Source organism: Mus musculus, chromosome 1, assembly GCF_000001635.26.
Source record: "Mus musculus strain C57BL/6J chromosome 1, GRCm38.p6 C57BL/6J".
NCBI lineage: Eukaryota > Metazoa > Chordata > Mammalia > Rodentia > Muridae > Mus > Mus musculus.
The window spans coordinates 59,861,202-59,882,822 of NC_000067.6; the positions used below are offsets into that span (position 1 = coordinate 59,861,202).

Consider the following 21,621-nt stretch of genomic DNA (forward strand, 5'->3'; position numbering starts at 1 on the left):
GTGTGGTGTTGTCCTCTAACTCAGTCTCATTTATGTTGGCAGTCCACCATCTGAGCTAACCAGCTTCCGTCTGGTTTTCATCATTGCTCAGCGTTGTTCAGGACTTGCTCAGCTTTACCCTTTGAGTCTTTGTTAATTTCTCACTAGTACTGTTGTAGCAGTTCTTTCTTCAGTGTATTTTTTTTAATTCCTGGATGGCAGGATGGTTCATCAGGCCAAGGCCCTTGCCACCAAGCTTGATGACATATTTCAGTCCCTGGAATCCAAAGTGGACAGAGAACTGACTGATGCAGGTTGTTCTCTGACAGCTACATGCACACCCCAGCACATGCCATTCTCCCCCAGTAAATGAATGAAAAAATGTTTATTTCAGCTTCTGCAGTCATACTTATATTTCTAAGAGGCTTCACATTTCCTCAGTGATCTCTTTTTAAAGGAGGTAGTAATAACTACTTCTGAAGGTATTCATTACAATTTTATACTTAGTACAAATTAATTTTCTTAACTATAATTAAAGAAAAAGCATAAAGAAATATAGTAATATAAATAATTTCACTATATATTTTACTTTCCATTTACAGATTGTCTTAGTCAGATAGAATATTTTATTGTTATATCAGAGACTAGAGAGTCCCTGTATATTTCCATTCAGATATACTGAACTTTATCTTATTGTTCATCTTTGTTAATAGATTAATGTCAAAGCAAGCTTGTGTTTCAAATGAGATTGAAATCTTTAAGTATATGGTGTTATTATTGTTATTTATTATTATTATTATTTGGCTTCATATACACACAATTGCCTCCAATTACAGTGTCTGCTGTGAGAACTTGGGCAGCGCCTTAAGAGCCCCCAGTAGCAGATGGGAGGATATGTTATACTTTACCAGGGTTCTACAGAGCTGCTGACCCCATGGGAAAATGTCTATGAAATCCCTGAAAATTTGTTAAAATAAATTGCAACTGCTTTTCAACTTCTTTAAATTGTTTGATTTCCCCACAACTAAGATCTGTTTGGAGTATCTGTTTGTAACCCTACTATTGGGGGATATGCAGCACATGCAGATTTACCTGAAAATTTTGTACTTCTAATTTAGATGAAGTTGCTAAGTAAGGGATTTGTAATACTTGGTTTACTGCCAACAAATCCATTTAAACCTGATAAGATACAGCCAGGGGTGGGGGTGGGGGGGACAGTTTCACTGCAGTAACAATACAGTACAGGAGTTAGGGAGGAAGTAGATAGTTTATTAAAATGACTAACAGTTCGTTAATTTGCTCTTAAAAATGAAGAGCTATTTAAAATACAGTTTATTAGCTCTTATAATTATTTGTACTTTTAAAATTTTAGGGTAGAGAACCCCATTTAACTTTCTTATAGAGCATGTCTAATAGCAATGAACTCTGTAGATTTGATATATCTGGGATTATCTTAATTTCTTCATTATTGAAGGATAATTTTATTTGATATATAATTCTTAACAGTTGTTGCCTTTTTCTTTTAATTTTTTTTTTATTAATGTATGAGTGCTCTGCTGCATATACATCTTCCTGCCTGAAGAGGGCATCGTATCCTCCTATAGATGGTTGCGAGTCACCATGTGGTTGCTGAGAATTCAACTCATGACCTCTGGAAGAGCAACCAGTGCTCTTAACCACTGAGCCATCTCTCCAGCCCCTGAACAGTTGTTTTCTGTTTCAGTGCTTTAAATATGTCACACCTATCTGGCTTCCTTGAGTTTACTTTGTAGACCAGGCTGCTCTCAAACTCACAGAGATCCACTCCTCTGCCTCCCATTGGATTAAAACCTTGTGTCACCAGACCCAGTGCATTTGTATGCACTCATTTGTATGAGGGTATTGGAACTAGAGTTACAGACAGTTGTGAGCTGCCACGTAGTTGCTGGGATTTGAACCCAGGTACTCTGGAAAAGCAGTCAGTGCTCTTAACTGCTGAGCCATTTCTCTAGACCTCTCCTTCCATCTTTATTCGAATTCTGGTGATCAATCTTACATCACCCAGCTTGTGCAGCAAGTGACTTTGCCCTCTGAGTCACCTCATGCTGTTCCTTAAAACTCACTTTTGAAGTGTGATTAGTGGCTATTGACAACAGGGTTGTGAATTAACAGTAGTGATGTAAATCCTAGGCCTTGAAGAAGCACATTCTACTCACCATAGTTGTTTGGTCCTTTGAGTAGTTCTTCAAAGAGCTAACTTAAAACTTCCTTATTTACTTACTCTTTTGCTTTTAGGAATTCTTCACTTTTCACTTTTTTAGAAGAATATTTTATTATATTTTTAAAAATATTATTTTGGAGCCTAACATGGTGGCTCACATCTTTAATCCCAGCACTAGGAGGCAGAGGCAGGAGGATCTCAGAGTTCAATGCTAGCCTCCTCTTCAGAGTGCATTTCAGGATAGCCAGGGTTCCACAGAGAAACCTTATCTGGAAACAAAACAAACAAACCAAAAAACTACACACATAGAAAACCTGATTTTCTTTGACATATTTTAAATTAAAAACCTGAATATCGTTTTTAAAAACAGCAATTGTCTGGTGTGTATTTTGTGCTACAGGCAGTGAGGTCACTCAAGGAAACAATTGAAGACTGCTGGGACCAGGATGCAGAGGCTCGGCTCACTGCACAGTGTGCTGAGGAGAGGATGGCTGAACTCATGATGATATGGGAGAGAAACAAGTCTGTGAGCCCAACGGTCAACCCAATGTCAACTGCTATGCAGAATGAACGGTAAGGTCCTGAGGGGTTTGGTGTCTACCTGAAGGTGTCAGCAACTGGTACCAAATAAAGGACAGGAATAAATACTGGCAAGCCAGCATAATAGTGTGGTAACTCACACTTATTAGTGTGAAAGGTTATCATTTTTCTTTCAGTGTTCCCATTTTAAAACGTGATTTATTTTTGTTATTTTAATTATGTGGGTGTGGGAGCAGGGATGTGCAGATGAGTTAGGGTGAGATAAGGTCTCCCAGAGCTAGGATTATATTTGTGAGCTCTGGTGCTGTGAACTGAATTCAGGTCCTCTCAAGAAAAACGTATGTTCTTAAACACTGAGCTGTCTCTGTGCCTTCCAGTATTTCCATTCTTATTCTGAAAATATTAATTTGTTATGAATACAAGACAGAATATGTATTTTTATATCTAAAGATACAGGAAAGTTAATTAGTCTTTATTACCTGGTCATACTGGCATACACCATTAGCACTTGGATCTCCGAGTTCAAGGCCACCACAGCCAGAGCTACACAGAGAAACAATGCCTTGAGAAAAACTAATTAATTAATTAGTCTTTATTAATGTAACTTGCCTTTAATGTGAAAGGTAAAATATTTTCATAGTTGTAAAAAGTTTGTCACTACTTCTACATATATGTGGTATATCTTTTGTTGTTATTAGTGGTCATCTCTCTTTTTAAGCAAATAAAACTGACCTAGCTGCTGTTTCACTGGACACTAAGACTTTCAGACTGCCTATCCAGTGCTCTTCCTTAAAAAAAGACTCTACTAATACGTTTATATTAACATAACCCAAAAGTGGCCTTTCTACTCCACTGTGAATATTGTTTTATGAACATTTAATTTGTTAGAACTATAATTTTGAATCCTAAATAGAAAGGCTTTCTAACAAAATTAACTAGGCATGGTATAGTTAATGCCTGTCGTTTCAGAGCTTGGGAGGCTGAGGCAAGAGGATTGCCACAAGTTCAAGGCCAGTTTACACTATATTATGAATTCCAGGCCAGTCTGGGCTGAGGATGAATACCTGGTCTCCAAAGTTGAAAAGCCAAAACATCTGTATAATTTGGCACTTGTAAATAGATCATCTATATTTCTTGGTTCTGTATTTGGGAGTAAAAATAACAACTTTATTACTTTATATAATAAATATTTAAAAGTTTCAGAAAGACACCCAGGAAAATATTACCAGGGTACATGTAGATAAAAGTATACTTTTCTTGAAATTTTTCCCTATTTTCTATTCTCCTTTGTAAGAGCAGTTTGTGTTATGTGCAGTTTACACTATTAATAAATAGAATGGGCTTCAGCTATACACCTTGCATATGGCAAATGAAGGAGAATAGAGACCAGCTGTTCTAAATAGAACACTTTACAAATATTAGAAAAATCTTCTGTTTCCATCGTCATTCTATATTTCTACTGCCCTACAGTCTGTAAACGATGCATTTATTCATCTCTCAAGATTCAGCTGAAGGGACTAGAGAGATGGCTCAGTGGTTAAGAGCCCTTGTTGCTCTTGCAGAGAACCCTAGTTCAGTTCCCAGAACTCACCCACATGGTGACACCTAAACATGTGTAACTCCGATTCCAAGAGTCCAACTCCCTATTCTAACCTCTACAGGTACCACACAGACACATGGTGCACACAGTATCTACAGGCAAATACTTACATACATAAAATAAAGCCTTAAAGGGTTAGTTGAAGCTTCTACTTTAAATACTTGGTAATTTTTCTTGAATGCTAAGAAAAAAACCTATGTCTCTCTTTTCTTTTGACTTTTCCCCCCTTGTGTTCTCACCTCTACTTGGAATGGGTCCTCTCACCTCTAGTCTCTCCTGAGTTTCCTTAAATGGTAGTTCATTCACTAGGTATATGCACTGTAGGCTTTATTTTATCGAGCCTTAACCTCTCCATATCTTAGCTTTTCATGGTTGTACAACACCACCTTCTTTTTTTCTTTCTTTTTTTTTTTTTTTCTTTTGGTTTTTTTGAGACAGGGTTTCTCTGTGTAGTCCTGGCTGTCCTGGAACTCACTTTGTAGACCAGGCTGGCCTCGAACTCAGAAATCCGCCTGCCTCTGCCTCCCAAGTGCTGGGATTAAAGGCGTGCACCACCATGCCCGGCTAACACTACCTTCTTAAATGTGTATTTGTTATTTGTTGATATTATAAATTGTCATCCTCTGCAATGTAGCAATCTTTTTTTGTAGAACCTATTTTCCTACAGCTGCTAAGTCTCTTCTGTAATATTTTATCTGTTAATGTCTCAGTCCCTTGGTCACCTCAGTGAAGGCTATCCCTAATGACTTCTGTAATGAGATTTTAAATAATTATAGAGTAGTTAATAAATGAAAGGATAAGTATAGGCAGTCCAGAACTGTCGTGCCCAGGAGTGCTGACACTGGCTATGTACTTCAGTAACTGTAGAACCGTCCCGAATCTTGGTTTCTCTATCTGAGTGCTGTATTCTACCTCATGTCCTAGCTCTACAACTTACCCTGATAGTGGCTTCCCATGAATATGCCACATTGTTAGTTTGCTTTTAAATGAGCATGTTTTGGAAAAAAGAAAATTTTCTATGTTCTTCTTATTATTCAGCCATTTGAACCTAGTCCATAACATATTTGTTGAGCTATACGTTTGGATCTAGTATTACAAAAATACAAAATAAATACATCCCATGGTTCCTCTAGTTACAAAACTATCTGTTTGTACACATATACAGTTCATTAAAAATGTACTGGTTTTTGTTGGTTATAAAATTATAGGTGAGATTTTTTAAATTAACTCTTTTATATATTTTTTCTTACATTTTGCTTTTGTTCTGCCAAGGCCAGAAGATGATATTGGATCTGCAGGGACTGGAATTACAGGCATCTGTGAGCTGTCATGTGGGTGCTGGGAATCAAAGAGTAGCTGATCCACTTAACAACTGAGTCATCCCTCCAGCCCCAAAGTTAACTCTTGTAAAACAAAACAATGAGCACCCATAAAAGTTCTATTCTGGAACCACAGAGAGTTTCACAGAATCTTATAGACTGTATTAAAAAAATACCTCATAAAGTTTGTATTTACCAAGCTGGTAATAATTATCAGGATTTTGAAGTAATCTCTTAAAAATTAGTTCAGAGTAAAATAGGACTGACAGTCTGAGTCTGATTCCTGAGACCCACACTTTGGAAAAGAGCAAACTCCCAGGAGTAGCCTCTGACTTCCATGCATGCCCCATATATATTAAATAAATGAGTGCAATAAAAAGAATGTAAAGCACAAAATAAAAGCAGTGGGACTTTGGAATCAGTGGTGTTTGCTTGGGATAGACAGTTTGTTGTCAGTTTGTATTCTCAATGTCATACGTTTTTCTCTCTCTTCAAGCAACCTGTCACATAATAGGCGTGTGCCAAAAATCGGGCCTTACCCAGATTATTCCTCTTCCTCATATATTGAAGACTCTATCCATCATACTGACAGCATTGTGAAGAATATTTCCTCTGAGCATTCGATGTCCAGCACACCATTGACAATAGGAGAAAAGAATCGAAATTCAATTAATTATGAACGACAGCAAGCACAAGCTCGAATCCCTAGCCCAGAAACAAGCGTCACAAGCCTGTCCACAAACACAACCACCACAAACACCACCGGCCTCACTCCAAGTACTGGCATGACCACTATATCTGAGATGCCATACCCAGATGAGACACATTTGCACGCCACAAATGTTGCACAGTCAATCGGGCCAACCCCTGTCTGCTTACAGCTGACAGAAGAAGACTTGGAGACTAATAAGCTAGATCCAAAAGAAGTTGATAAGAACCTCAAGGAAAGCTCTGATGAGAATCTCATGGAGCATTCTCTGAAGCAGTTCAGTGGGCCAGACCCATTGAGCAGTACCAGTTCTAGCTTGCTTTATCCACTCATAAAGCTCGCAGTGGAAGTGACTGGACAACAGGACTTCACACAGGCTGCAAATGGGCAAGCATGTTTAATTCCTGATGTTCCACCTGCTCAGATCTATCCTCTCCCTAAGCAACAGAACCTTCCTAAGAGACCTACTAGTTTGCCTTTGAACACCAAAAATTCAACAAAAGAACCCCGGCTAAAATTTGGCAACAAGCACAAATCAAACTTGAAACAAGTAGAAACTGGAGTTGCCAAGATGAATACAATCAATGCAGCAGAGCCTCATGTGGTGACAGTAACTATGAATGGTGTGGCAGGTAGAAGCCACAATGTTAATTCCCATGCTGCCACAACCCAGTATGCCAATGGCGCAGTGCCAGCTGGCCAGGCAGCCAACATAGTGGCACATAGGTCCCAAGAAATGCTGCAGAATCAATTTATTGGTGAGGATACCAGGCTGAATATCAATTCCAGTCCTGATGAGCATGAACCTTTACTGAGACGAGAGCAACAGGCTGGCCATGATGAAGGGGTTCTGGATCGTTTGGTAGATAGGAGGGAACGGCCATTAGAAGGTGGCCGAACAAATTCCAATAACAACAACAGCAATCCATGTTCAGAACAAGATATCCTTACACAAGGTGTTACAAGCACAGCTGCAGATCCTGGGCCATCAAAGCCCAGAAGAGCACAGAGGCCCAATTCTCTGGATCTTTCAGCCACAAATATCCTGGATGGCAGCAGTATACAGAGTAAGTGGAGGGGTTATGCAGTACCCTTTGGGACAGTTAAATAAAATAGAATCATGTTGCATTTTCAACTAGTGACTCTTTACCTTTATTACTTCCAGAGACAACGTGACTGGACCTTGGAAGTAATAAGATGATTGTTGTTTTCTTTCTTTCTCCCTCGACCCCCCTTTTCTCTTTGGTCAGTGACAGTTTGAAAAGCTAGTACCACAAGTAGAAGAATTACCAAATGTAATCTGTGTTCTGCTTGATGGCTTTTCTCTGTGTGGTTCATATCTGCTGTGACAGATGAAATTAAATCAGTATTCAGTAGTGTCACGGCACAAGTAGTGACATCACATCATGTTTACTTCTGAAATATTTGCTACACATGTTAATATGTTAAATCTATGTTTAGTTTTTAACCTTAGTAAGTCTTTGTTTGGTGTGTGTGTGTTTGAGATAAAGGGTCTCTAAGTCCTGGCTGGCCTGGAACTTGCTATAGTCCAGGCTGGTCTTAAACTCATGAAGTGCTGAGATTAGGAGTGTGCCAGCACACCCAGATCTTAGTAAATCATAGAAGTCAAGGGACTTCTTTTATGTGTTTTATGCTTTCTTAAACTAAAGAATGGGCTGAAAAAAGGTCTCAGGATAGCAACTATCTACCCCTTGCCTAGAGGTGTAGCTCAGAGGCAGAACACCTGCCTGAAACATACAAGACTCAGATTTTGGTCTCTAGAACCACAAAGAAAACCTGGCCCTTTGCTTAAGTGATTTATATGGCAAGCCAGTTGACACACCCTTTTTGCTCCTGTAACCATAAAGCATCTTTTCAAGTATGAAAACAGAGAATTAATGGGAAAATGGTCATCCCAACAAAACTATTACATGTTAGAGGCCTTTTGATTTGGTTCACTTTGGACATTTTTTGTTTTGCTTTGTCTTTTTTGAGACAAGGACTCATTCTGTAACTCACAGTGGCCAAGGCTGGACTTGAATTTAATATCCTTCTGCCCCTGATTCCTAGGAACTTGGATTCCAGGAGTGCATCACCCACCCACTGCTAGCCCCACTGTCAGCCCTGCTGTCAGCATTAAGTCAAATGATATGTGTTTTTAACAAGTTGGAATCTACACCAGAGCAAAAGAATTTGAGAATACAATTAATAATTTTGAATTTTCTTAGTTCTTGTGAGTTTTAATTATTTTTTAGATAAGACTCAAAACTGAGTTGGTTGAATTTTGCTTAGAAAAACATTGCCTAGCTTGATCACATATTTCAAGAAGTGTCCTTCATTGGGTTCTATGCTGACTTGACCTGTTTGTGAAATTTAGCCCTTTTACTTTCCCATCCAGCTTCGTTTGGTTTGGTTTTGGTAAAGGGTTTTATATAGCTCAGGCAGGCCTTGTGCAGTAGCTGTGTGGTGGAGGAGCATCTTGAGCCTTGATCCTCCTGCCTCTACTTCCGGGGTGCTGGGATTACCATATGCACCAGGACTGGCACTCTAGTGGTTCTGGGCTGGAGCTTAGGACCCTTTGCATTCTAGGCAAGCACTCCACCAGCTACATCATATACCCAGCAAATTCCTTTACTTTTAAATATTTTCCTTTTACACAGCTCATTTCCTATACTTTTGTTTCCAGTAGGTGAGTCAACACAAGATGGCAAATCAGGATCAGGTGAAAAGATCAAGAGACGTGTGAAAACTCCATACTCTCTTAAGCGGTGGCGCCCGTCCACCTGGGTCATCTCCACCGAGCCGCTGGACTGTGAGGTCAACAACAATGGCAGTGACAGGGCAGTCCATTCTAAATCTAGCACTGCTGTGTACCTTGCAGAGGGAGGCACTGCCACGACCACAGTGTCTAAAGATATAGGAATGAATTGTCTGTGAGATGTTTTCAAGCTTATGGAGTGAAATTATTTTTTTGCATCATTTAAACATGCAGAAGACATTTAAAAAAAAAACTGCTTTAACCTCCTGTCAGCACCCCTTCCCACCCCTGCAGCAAGGACTTGCTTTAAATAGATTTCAGCTATGCAGAAAATTTTAGCTTATGCTTCCATAATTTTTAATTTTGTTTTTTAAGTTTTGCACTTTTGTTTAGTCTTGCTAAAGTTATATTTGTCTGTTATGACCACATTATATGTGTGCTTATCAAAAGTGGTCTCAAAATATTTTTTTAAGAAAAAAGCAAAAACAATGGATTGCTGATAATCAGTTTGGACCATTTTCTAAAGGTCATTAAAACAGAAGCAAATTCAGACAGGTTTGACTGCAATGGTGTCTGGTATCCATGTTTTATTTCTGGGCACAAGCTAGTTATGTGTTAACGTGTTTTGACCATAATCTGTTGGACATTCTTTTCTCGTGTATTTTATTTGAATGTGCAATAGTCTATAGACCACAAAGAAGCTTGCTTACCTGCTCTCTCCTAACAGGGCACACATTCTTCCATTGTTGAAACATTTTTCCTCATTCTTTGATAATATGAACATTGTCTAGCTTTCTCCTCATGGAGATACATAGACGCTGTCCAAAGGGCTCCACAAAGGACTTATCAAAACCTTTTTTGAAATGCCTTTGTCTTCTAACCTTCCAAATGCTACTATTGTTTCCTTCCAGGCATTTTAATAAGCATATCTGGTTCTGATTTTGGAAGTTCATAAGAGAGCATAGAACAAAACAGAAGAAAGCAAATATTAGCCTTTTCCATTTTATTTTTCTATGTATATGTCACGTCTGTATTCATTATTTAAGAAATATTTTTTATTAGAAAATGTATAGAGCTGAACCTACATGGAATTTTTAAGTAAGTAGCTGGGCAAGGTGACTAGTATAGTAACTTTCATTCTCTGACCATCACAAATTAAATTACATTTTCTATTTATAATAACTTCAGAAGTAAGTGATAGTTGATTTGAATCTTTAATACGTATGGTTCGTTATTTCCCAGCACAGCCTGACAGTTCTGTGTGAAAAGAACGATCCCTCCCCCCGTGACCTAAAATACTATGGAAAGCTCATCCTCCCAGCATGCCGATTCCTGTGGAATAAAGGCTTGCTGCAAACTTGCCACCAGTGCGCAGACCAGGATTGACCCTCTGTCTTTCCTAAGTTTATTTCTTCACTAATCCTGGCTTTGTAGTGTCCCCTTCTGCCAGTTTCATGTGTTCTTTGACTGCGAGCAGCATTCACTGTGTGTGTTGTAGTAGAGCATACTTCTGGTGATGATGCACCGTGACGTTGCTGTCACGTAGCTTCTGGTGCTGCTGTACCTTGATGTTGCTGTCATGCGGCTTTTGCTTCTTTTGAAACTAATGATCTCTGAAACAACAGTCTCTGTGTCTTTTAATAAAGACTTTCTATCAAAAATTGAGGAGTTTTCCCTCAACATTGCTTCTTATCAGTTTGCAGACAAATTGTTACCATGTGTTTTCAGATTCTCAGAATCCTTAATATCCGTTATCTGATTACGTTTTCAAATTTAGCAGGAAGATAAAAAGTTAAGTGCAAATCTCCAAATTCCTGATTTTGGTTCTTCTGTCTTGAACACCGTTTCCTTGTCTATAATCCTCTCTCCTTCTGTTTAACTCATACACGAGCTTCCTTCACTTACCGTCTGCTGTGCTCTGACGTCACAGCATTTACCGTTTGGTCAGCTGGGATGCTGACTGGAGCTCAGTTCTTAGGATTAAGTTTATCTCACTTGTGCCCAGGATCCCTTTCTCACCTTTGGGTTTCATTGGCCCTCTTATGGTTCAGAGTCTTAATATATATTTTTGTCTTCTAACATTCAGTTTTTTTTCTTTCTAATTAGTTACTGTCCTTTGTATATTTAACAAATAATTTGTATCTTTCACTTATTTCTTTTGTCCAAATGGCTTTCAAATGCATTTTAGAATTTTAATTTTCAGTTGTAGGACAACTTTAAAATAAGTTATATTCCTCCCATCTCCCAATTTGAAATATTAAGAGTAAATGAATCTTTGAGGTCCAAAAGATCTTTTCCTGTCAGAAAAATTGTCCTACATTCTGATACAGTTTGTATTAGGACCAGTCAATTGTGAATTTTCCAAGTCTTTTAATGTTTATTAACAGAATGCTTTAAAAATGAATATGCCAGATAAAAGAAATCTGTAGTTTCCCATCTCATTAAAATATATATAAAACAAATAATTCCTCGAACTGCTTGAAGAGTAGGAAAGGTAGTAAGTATAGGTCATTTTAACAAATTTTGAAGTCTATAATACACAGCATGCAGAAATCCCTTTAATAACTTAAATTACTAGTTAGATTTATTTAATCTGATTCTTGAAGCTAAAATGGAATTTACCACAAAATTTCACACGCACAAATTAATTTTAGGCTTTTTGAATAAAAGCCATTCAATTTAAAAAGATTTCTCTGGACAATAATATAATCTTAAAAATATCATAATAGGACATCAGAGTATGATGTTTATTGTGGGGCTGGAGAGATGGCATAACAATAACAGTGCTTCCTGTCCTCACGAGAACCCAAGTTCAGTTCCCAGCAGCTACATGGCAGCTCACAACTTCCATAGGATCCAGTGACATGCATGTAACACCCCACCCCCAACACACACACACACATAACTATAAATGACAGAGGAGATCTTAAAGTACTAGTTATATACCAGAGCTCAGTAATGGAAAGAATGTGGTTTGAATTATGTATGGAATAAAATTATTTAAATAAAAATCCTAAATAATTTAAATGTATAATTTAAAAAACATGGCTACTATACAAGTTTGTGAAGACCTCTGCTGAAAACTGGCATTACATACACTTATTTTTTCATCCTCAGAGCAACCATATTGTAATATTCATATTTTGCAAATGAGGGAATAAAAATTAATAGGAAATTTGTCTTAAGTTTCATACCCAGCCACACCTGGGAGTTCACTCTAGGTCTGTATCTCCAAATGTCTTTTATGCACAACACACGGTCCACTTTCTTTATGAACTGATGTGCAGTGTACTGACATGTACTCTAGCAGACCTGGGTTTGAGTGTAAGCCAAACCAGGTACCTAATGATCTTAAGTTAGGTAAATAAAGGTCCATAATCACAAACAATTCCTAACTCAATACAGAATTCAGCCTACATCGTTTTACCTGCCTCCTTCTATTCTTACATTGCAGAACGAAGGCTAAGTAAGTGTTAAAAGACACGTGAAGGGAGCTGAGGGAGCAGGGCTCCTTAGTGTGATCCCATCCATCCCTCTCTTGGGAAAAAGAGTTGCATGCAAGCTTACAGTCTTCTTAATCCTTTGACTCCATCTTTAAAATTTCAGCTTTACCAATGTCAAAAAAATTGTTAATCCAGAGAACTAAATAATCTGTAGAAAGAATACAAGGCTAATACTCTTTTTATAAAGCAGGCTGGTATTGCTTCCATATGTGTGTATGCTTGTTCCAGAACCTGTTTGTTGGTTCTGAATGAGAACGTACGGAGCACTCAAATCAGTGGGAATTACAATTTTTCTTTTTTGAAAAAAGACACTTTTTAAAAAATTTTATTTATTTAATGTATGAGTGCTCTGCTGCATATACATCTGCCTGCCTGAAGAAGGCATCATATCCCCCTATAGATGGTTGTGAGCCACCATGTGGTTGATGGGAAGAGCAGCCTGTGTTCTTAATCTCTGAGCCATCTCACCAGCCCGGAATTACAAATTTTATTTAAAATATTTCCAAGTTTGGTTTCTGAATCTCAGAGGAACACCTGTTATGGTATCACACTGCACTTTTACTCTGTTAGTCATTTAAAATAGGAAAAAGAAAATAAACATCAGCTTCCTCTTAATCATAATCATGTTCATGGACATAAATATTTCATTGCAAGTCACTCACTTCTAGAATTTGATGTTACGTCATATCACATTTTATAAACCTATGTTAAGCTTATGTATATGTTATTACATGACTATCCAGATTTTTGAAAATATATAATTACATTATTTCCTTAACTCCTTAAAATATTCTGCACACATTCTAATTCTACTGTTCTAGATCAGTCAGTCATTCTAGGAAGTGTGTAACACCCCTCATAGGCCCTAGTAGTCTCTCTTAGTCTATAATGTTAATAGTCACACCCTTACCTAGCAGTGGGTTGTGTGCATTGTGGGTTTTTTTTTTTTTTCAGATTATGAGCTATGCAAACTTCATCCAAAAACTACCTTACATGATCCCTTCCTAACTGTGCTCATTGATTATATCAGTCTAGCCGGTTACTTTCTGAGCTACTGAACAAAGGCTATTATCAAAAAAGGCTTTTCTGTAAGTGTCCACATTAACCCAGAGGAAATCTCCAAGTGCCCAAAGAGGTGGTAACACCTACCTGTTCCTCTCTTTAAGTTTCTCATGGTTTATAGAGCCTGTCCCTTTACTATCTGGCCTGCAGTCATATGCCAGGAAAGTTTTCTCCATGCCTATTCTGTCTCTCTTGTTTGATCTAAGGTCTGTTTCTCATACCTAGTAGGGAGAAGAGATGGTCATCCTATCTAGCACTCTTCAGTCAGCTTCAGGCTTCTCAACACCAGATCACCAGATCAAAGTGTTCCACTTCCTTCAGGTTTTTTTCTTCCTAAATCTATTTTAATTACTTTATTTATATTTAAAGCACTAAAATTCTATGTTATATTCAAATTAATTACTCCAGTTAATTTATAGCATAGTAGTTTGATAGAATTGAGAATAAAGATGTTACCATTGAATTTAATCACCAGACCACCTGAAAATCAGCACCTAATTTTTGTATTATCTAACATTCTTCTATTAAAGTATGTTTTATGATTTTTATATCTATACAGATATAACTAAAAAGCCATGCATACATAATTGTCTATTTTTTTTCCACTAAACTCTGACCTATGTTACAGTGTAGTATTAGTATTATATGTTTGGGTATTATGATTGAGCCACAACAAATATTATACATTTTTCTTTATCAAATACTATATTAAACACTAAATGCAAAACTAATTTTCAAAAGCAGACCCTACAAAAATCAGGTATTCATGGATGTTTTTGTATTTTTGTAGACCACTTTTGAAATGCTTATCATTGTTTTTGCAGAATAGACTGGACTAAAACAGTTTTCATTTTACCTTTTCAGTGATTAAAGCTAGGTATTTGCATAGAACGGAAATCCTTAAAATTTTATCCCATGGCATATGAATTTTGAGAAGCTATACTTTATGTTAAGATTATGCCCCGAATAAATCTATTAAGTCTTTTTAAATTTTTCGATGTTGTTTTTACTGATGTCTGTGGTGTTTCTAGTGAGCATTGCAAACACACACATTTACTTGTAAAATGGAGTTTGCAGCCCACATTAAAATCTGGAGCAGAATCTTAGAACTATATTACTTCATTCAGAATGTCTAGTTTGTAACTGAATTTAAAAAGAAAATTGACTGTACTTGAATTTACCACTTGACTATTCTTTGTTTTTAAAATGCTTTTCCCCCATTTAATTTGTATTTTAAATTCTAGAAACATCTTCATGGTTTGGAATCACTTTTAGACATAGTATTACTTAAAAACTCAGGGCCCCTTTCATCTGTTTGTACACTGAAAGAGTTCAGTTGCTAACAAACAAGCAATTAGATCTAGTTGAATACTTAAAGTATTTGTTGCATAGTAATGTTTCATCATATTATTTGACTTAATTCACATCAACATGATGTTTGATTTCATTAATCATAAAACTTGCCCAGTTCTGTAATTACTGAATAGAAGGAATGACTCAACTAATTGGCCACTTGTTACAGCAGATTTAAGCCTTGGAGTTGAAGCACTGGCTTACACACTTTCTGTTCTTGGTTCTGTGGATATACATGATGGGGCAAATATTTCATTCTGTTTGTTTTTAATAACAAGATTAGGAAAGGTAATTCTGAGATAGAATTTTCTTATGGGGTAATTAGCATTATAAGACTTTATAAAAGTGAGCTGATGGCTCTAGCTTTGGTGACAGCTTTGATGGCTTTGAGAAGGTGAGCTATGGTGACCAGCTTTTCACATTGTCAGAGCCAAACAGTTGTTCTTTGAGTCAACAAACTCAAGTTCTAATTGGTCTGCTGTATATTTAAATCTTAGCAGTGAGTTTTTTGTAACCAGTCTCTTGTCTCAGGCTCTCTGCCTTGTTATCAGTCTTAAGCATATAAAAGAAACATTTGTAAAGATGTATAAGAGTAAGAAAACTAATGACTAAAAAATGCAATTCAAAGCAATTAAGTTTCAATTTAATATTGAGTTGCTTCACTTCTGTGGCTTTTTTTTCCCTGGTAACATATATTTATTTAAGCAATGTTGTATGCCTTGTCTTCATTTCTATAGAGATTGTATTGTATGTGTTTGTGTAAGCTGGAATCATCCTTAATTTTCTGTTGCTAATTTTTCAAATGAATTTACATGAATAACTGTAAAATACACTAACTCTTAGGGTGTTATAGCTGAAACACGGAGATGTGTAGCTGCCATGCTTTTTCTGAATGGACAGGAGAAACATAAGCTACCAAGTATTCATTTCTGAGGGTGCTTTGTAGGGAAAGAAAGGCTGGCACTTCCTCAGAACCCTCTGTCTTGTTAACGGGTATCTTTTGTTGGTGTGTTTTGCTCTTACATTACAGATAGAATATCGTGTGTGAGCTGATGAATAATTACTTTCAGTTATTTTGCTTTTGTATAAGCCATCTGAGACCTTGCTATGCTGTATAAGTTGTGTGACGGAGCAGTGTGAGTATGAAATAAAGCAGATCACTTTCCTTTTGTATTATCTATGGATGCCACTATGAACGCTGACATTAAGCCACTCAAGAGTTTTCTATGAATAAGTGTAAGTAAATGCTTTGATATATATAAACCTAAATAAAAGATTGTATTGAGACAGAGACATTGGCAAAGGAAGTTTTAAGGCAGTTCTTTAGGTGTAAAAGGCTTGCTGTAAAATGGTGCGTTATTCCACTTATTAAAGATCATATTAATGACAACAGTAAGTGTATTTTTGATTTCATGAAATCTTCAGAAATTGTTACTGCTAATATGATATTGTACAGACTTTGCAATAGAGTCAGCACACACTATCTCTAACATGACTCTTATAACAGTGTGATACTAAAAAAAAGGTCAACTGAGATTAGAATAATAGCTGCTGCTTCCTAGCTACTACAATACACCAAACACCATGTTACTCATTTTATACTCAGTTGACAGTTTTTACCACTGCCTTAGAAACGTGTTCTCTGTCTTTTATAAGGGAAGGAATAGAAGGTCAGGAAATTTAAATACTTTCTCCAAGCCACAGACCTGGTAAGTGTATAAGATCCTGGTAATGTATTTTATACTTTGCTTTGAACTACAGCTTTTAAATTTTGCTTGTGGCAAGGAAAATTCATAAACAGATAAAATGTGCTCAGTGGTTATAGTGGCCAAGACCAAATTAAAGTGACTGAAGGTACCCAAAGCTGTCTGGGCTCACCTCCTGCTCACCTGCTACGATGTGGATGTGGTGCCTACGCTGCTGAGTAATGTTTTTGGTTAGATCCTTGTGGTTTAGGAGGTTTCTTCTTTCTCCTACAGTGTCTTTCTACGTTGCCCTGCTTTCTGCCTCTGGAGTAGCTGGTTCTGCGAGCTTCTACTACCATAACAGCTTGAACACTTGCTTAAAATAGAATGTGTGTTTCATCTGTGTAGATGAATTCGCTGTGTTGACTAGGTATCCCACAGTAGAACCCTTTATCAGTATTCAGGGCAAGCACATTCAGGGTGTGCTTTGACCCAGCCACTGCCGGGTGCTGAAGAAACAAACACGGCCTGCTCCCATAGGCTCTGTTGTCATCTTAAGTGATATTTTAGGGGTCAGAGAGGTAGAGTGTCTTTCTTCCTTTTGACTCTAGTCCGATACACATGTTAACAGGTCACTACTGCGGTTCTCTGCAGAGCCTTCTGCATAGTATTTAAGATGACAAATGCATTTCCTTAGAGGAAGTGTGATAACTTGTGAAAAGCATGTAATAATGACCCATTGCACCTTTTTAAAAGTTTTTCACTTACTTTTATTTTATGTGAATTGGTGTTTTGCTCACATGTATGTCTGTATAAGGGTGTTAGATCCTCTGGAACTGGAGTTAGAGACAGTTCCCAAATGGGTGCTGGGCATAGAACCTGGGTCCTGTGGAAGAGCCCCCAGTGCTCAGAACTGCTGAGCCATCTCTCAACCCCTACCCCCTCGAACCTTTTAATGACTTACCAAAAGTAAAATTATTTTCATTTATTCCTATCTGGTCTGTCTCCCAAGTTTATATTCCTCTCTGCAAAGAGCTACCTTCAGCCAGTGATTAATCTTTGTTCTATAATGGTTTTTTTAGATTAAAGACCAAATCTTACATGCATTTTATTGGTATAATTTATTTTTCAAAATTGAAAAGATGAACTGAGAGATAACAAAAAGTATGACATAACTCCTTCTCCAGGAGGGGAGAACTCACGGTGGTGACTTTCCTAGGGAGACACATAGGAAGGAGTGCCTGCCCGCTTCAAGTGCAGCCTGGGAAACAACCAATGAGTTCATTGGCATTGCACATGTAGGAGTATGGGCAGCTCATAAGCCAAAGACTTCAAGGGGGAACTGCATCACTGGAGCCTCCTCAGCTACCTGCAGGGGGAGGCTGGAGGGAGTGCTGAGTGGGATCCAAGTTTCCGAAGCCAACCATCAGCAGTGTCTACCAGAGACTTAGCTATCAGTGTGCTGCTTTATTCATTGCCGTGACAGAGGGATGAACGTCACCATCAAAGTCTCTTGCTTCGTGCTCTGGTTATGTCACAAGAGGAAGAAAAGACTACACCACAGCAACAAAAAAATAGTTACATCCGTACAAGGAAATAACTAAGAAACCCAAATAAGTGGTAAGCTGTGTTCTCAGAATGTGTCTGAAAATCCAGGGAAGATTTCAGCTGCAGAAGTGATTATTGGAAGGAAGCGGTGAGTGCAGGATGTTTGTAGAAGCAGCATGTTACGTTAAGTCCACACTTTTGAAAACCAGTTCATGTGTTTAGCTACATTTCAATAAGAGAGAGAAAGAGAAAACCTTTCTGAGGAAGAGAGGGGCTCTCGATTGGAGCACTGTGTAAGAATTTGGACTAATAGGTATGCAAAGCAGACCCTGGAGGCATGAGAAACTGCAAATGCAGTTTCCATTGGGACCACTGGGCCCCTTCAAAGGAGCATTAAGAAAAATATGGAAGCCAGGTGGTGGTGGCGCATGCTTTAAATCCCAACTCTTTGGAGGCAAAGGCAGACCTATTTCTTGAGTTTGAGACCCTGTCTACAAAATTAAAACAAAGCAAAATGGAAGGGGGGCTAGAAAGTTATGCTCCATGTGTATGAACATACATTGCCGTTGCAGAAAAACCAAGTTGGGTTTCCAGCGCCCACATCAGGTGGCACACAGACCTGAAAGAAACTCCAGAAGCTGGAGATCTGAAGTCTCTGGCCTCCTGCACACACATATGCACACAACTACAAATGATAAGAATACAATTCTTGCCAGGCGGTGGTGGCGTACACCTTTAATCCCAGCACTTGGGAGACAGAGGCAGGTGGATTTCTGAGTTCGAGGCCAGCCTGGTCTACAAAGTGAGTTCCAGGACAGCCAGGGCTACACAGAGAAACCCTGTTTCCAAACAAATAAAAGAATACAATTCTTAGAGCACATGCCTTTAACCTCAGCACTCAGGAGGCAGAGGCAAGCAGATCTTTGAGTTCAAGGCCAGCCTGGTATAGAAGGAGTTCTAGGTTACCCAGAAAAACCTTTTCCAAATGAAGACACCTAACATTAGCTTCTGGCTTAAACACACAGAAAAAAGTAGGATTGAGTGCATTAAATGGAAGGAAGGAGACAGAATGAGAGATGCTGACAAAGCTGTTTCAGGAGGGCTAACATGCAAGTCTGGACTCACCCTGGAGTCATCCAAAAGAGTGTAATCAGCAAGTGTCAAAGCAGCTAACTGTACTGGCAGTATAAAGAATGGGCTGAGAGGGAGGGAGCCATGAGGAGTCGTGTAGACAAGCACTGGCAAGAGATAATGAGAACCTGCATGGTGAGTCAGAGATGAAGGGAGGCAGGTACACACCAAATCAGAGACCCAGTGTCTGGACAAGGTTAGGCAAGGGAATGATTGTCCCTCACAGGGGTGAAAAGAGTCTCAGAATGTTCAGGTGACAGAAAGTAGTACCTTTAGAAGTTTGGATGTATTATATCCTCTTATTAAGTAATGTTCAAATTTTTGGTTCCAAATACACATGCTGTCCCTGATCACATATTATTTCTGTAGAAATGCTTCAAGAATAAGGCTTTCCTGAGAAGGCTGTAGGGAAAGTCAGCTTGTTTTGAGACAGTCCATTATTTTTAGATGAATGCCTTGATAGGTTAGCTTGTTTCACATAGTACATTAAGACATTGGGGGAGGGCAGCTCCATTCTTGCCCCTGTTTTTCTTTTAAAAAAAAAAATCAAGAACAGCCTTAAATTGAGAATGATGTCACATGACAACAAACTCAACCCTTGGGATCCTAAAATAGAACTGTCAAAAATTCAAGGGCAGGCTGGAGAGATGGCCCAGCAGTTAAGAGCAATGGCTATTCTTTCAGAGGTCCTGAGTTCAATTCCCAGCATCTACATGCAGCTCACAGCTGTCTGCAACTCCAGTTCCAGGGAATCTGACAACCTCACACAGACATATGCGCAAAACACCAATGCAATAAAATAAGAATAAATAAATTATATTTTAAAAAAATCAAGGCCAGCAGCCAGGGCTATGTGGCAAAACTGTCAAAAAAAAAAAAAACCCAAAAAACTAAACAAAACAAAAAAGCCAAGTGATGGCGCTAACAGTCTGGTCTCTTGAGTTTGAGGCCAGCCTGTTCTACAGAATGAGTTCCAGGACAGCCAGACTCCTACACAGAAAAACCCTTAAAAAACACACAAACAAAAAAGGGAGCTGTCTGTGCTGACCTGTGTTTGACCCCAGATCCCATGGTAGGACAGAATGGACTCCAAAGATGACCTCCGATGTCCCCACATTGTATTGTGAACAACTTTTTTTTAAATTTGAAAGTGGGTCAGACTGGCACCTTAAAAAAGAGCAGCAGACCTTGACATATGTGACTCTGTTGTAGAGGAGCACTTTGTGTCCTGGAGACCAAAAGGATTAAGGCAAAGGCAAAGTTGCCCTGAAGTGTGGATAGTGTCATCCGGCTTACCACCCTGTCTTCTTGCCCTCCCTTTTAACTAGGAAGGGAAAAACTCTATTCAAGAAAACAGTCTTTGTATGCTTGGGTGGTATGGGGTGGGGGTGGGGTGAGGGGTGGGGTGAGGGGGTTGTAAATGGAACAGAAAAACAGGTGAAAGTTTTCCATTCTTACCAACTTTTTTAGTAGCATTTAAATCATCAGTCTTTTATGTATAATGTCATGGAAGATATGCTTCAATTCCTAAGGGGGGAAAATGAAAAGACATACATTATTATCTTTAGACATCATGGAGAACTTCAAAAATACCAAGGTCTGGGGACAACATACATGTAGTTTACAGACAGACAAACAGACAGGCAAAACAGCCATACACATAAAATCTTTTTTGTAAAAGTCATGTCTCTTCACTTCTAGGAAAGTAATTTAAAAAAAAAAATGGCTATGATGGTTGCAGGTCTGTAATCCTAACACTTGGAAGACTGAAACAAGTTTGGCATAATCCAGAAAATTTAGCAAGACCTTGTCGAAAACTAAGAGATTTGCTCTTATAAAAAAGCCAAAAGGAACTAGATTCACTTCAGGAATGACGAACTGACCATAATATCAAAACAAGAGGTGTCTTTAGGGTAACGGGGGGGGGGGGGGGCAGCACATGTCTCATCTCTTATGAACCTGTGAAGAAAAGGATACATACCAAAGAGGTTAGGCTTTCAGCATCTGAGTGATTCATGTACTTGCCTCTTCCACAGCTTGCCGAACATGTGCTAGCAGAGATGCTTGTTTTCTTGAAACACTACCTTGGTGTAAAGCTACACTGTCCACAGTGGAGGAAAAACAAAGGTACAAGATAAACGGAACATTTTTGAAAGAGCTAAGACGTGATGCCTAGCACTCTGGGCTCAGCTCCCAGTACCACAGACGGGAAAAGTAAACAGATAACTGTCCAT

General features: G+C 38.4%; 1 protein-coding gene across 2 annotated transcripts in view; it reads left to right on the forward strand.

Moving 5' to 3' along the window:
• Nucleotides 1-16,880, forward strand: part of Bmpr2 (bone morphogenetic protein receptor, type II (serine/threonine kinase)) — a 113,803-nt gene extending 96,923 nt beyond the window's left edge. The window contains exons 11-13 of one of the 2 annotated variants that reach the window (NM_007561.4): nt 2,580-2,752; nt 6,135-7,414; nt 9,034-16,880. In NM_007561.4, coding sequence (NP_031587.1) covers nt 2,580-2,752; nt 6,135-7,414; nt 9,034-9,284 — 1,704 coding nt within the window. In that variant the 3' untranslated portion in view covers nt 9,285-16,880. The remainder of the gene's footprint in view (nt 1-2,579; nt 2,753-6,134; nt 7,415-9,033) is intronic. The other variant, XM_006495633.2, reaches the window with a different exon arrangement.
• The last annotated feature ends 4,741 nt before the right edge of the window (nt 16,881-21,621 follow it).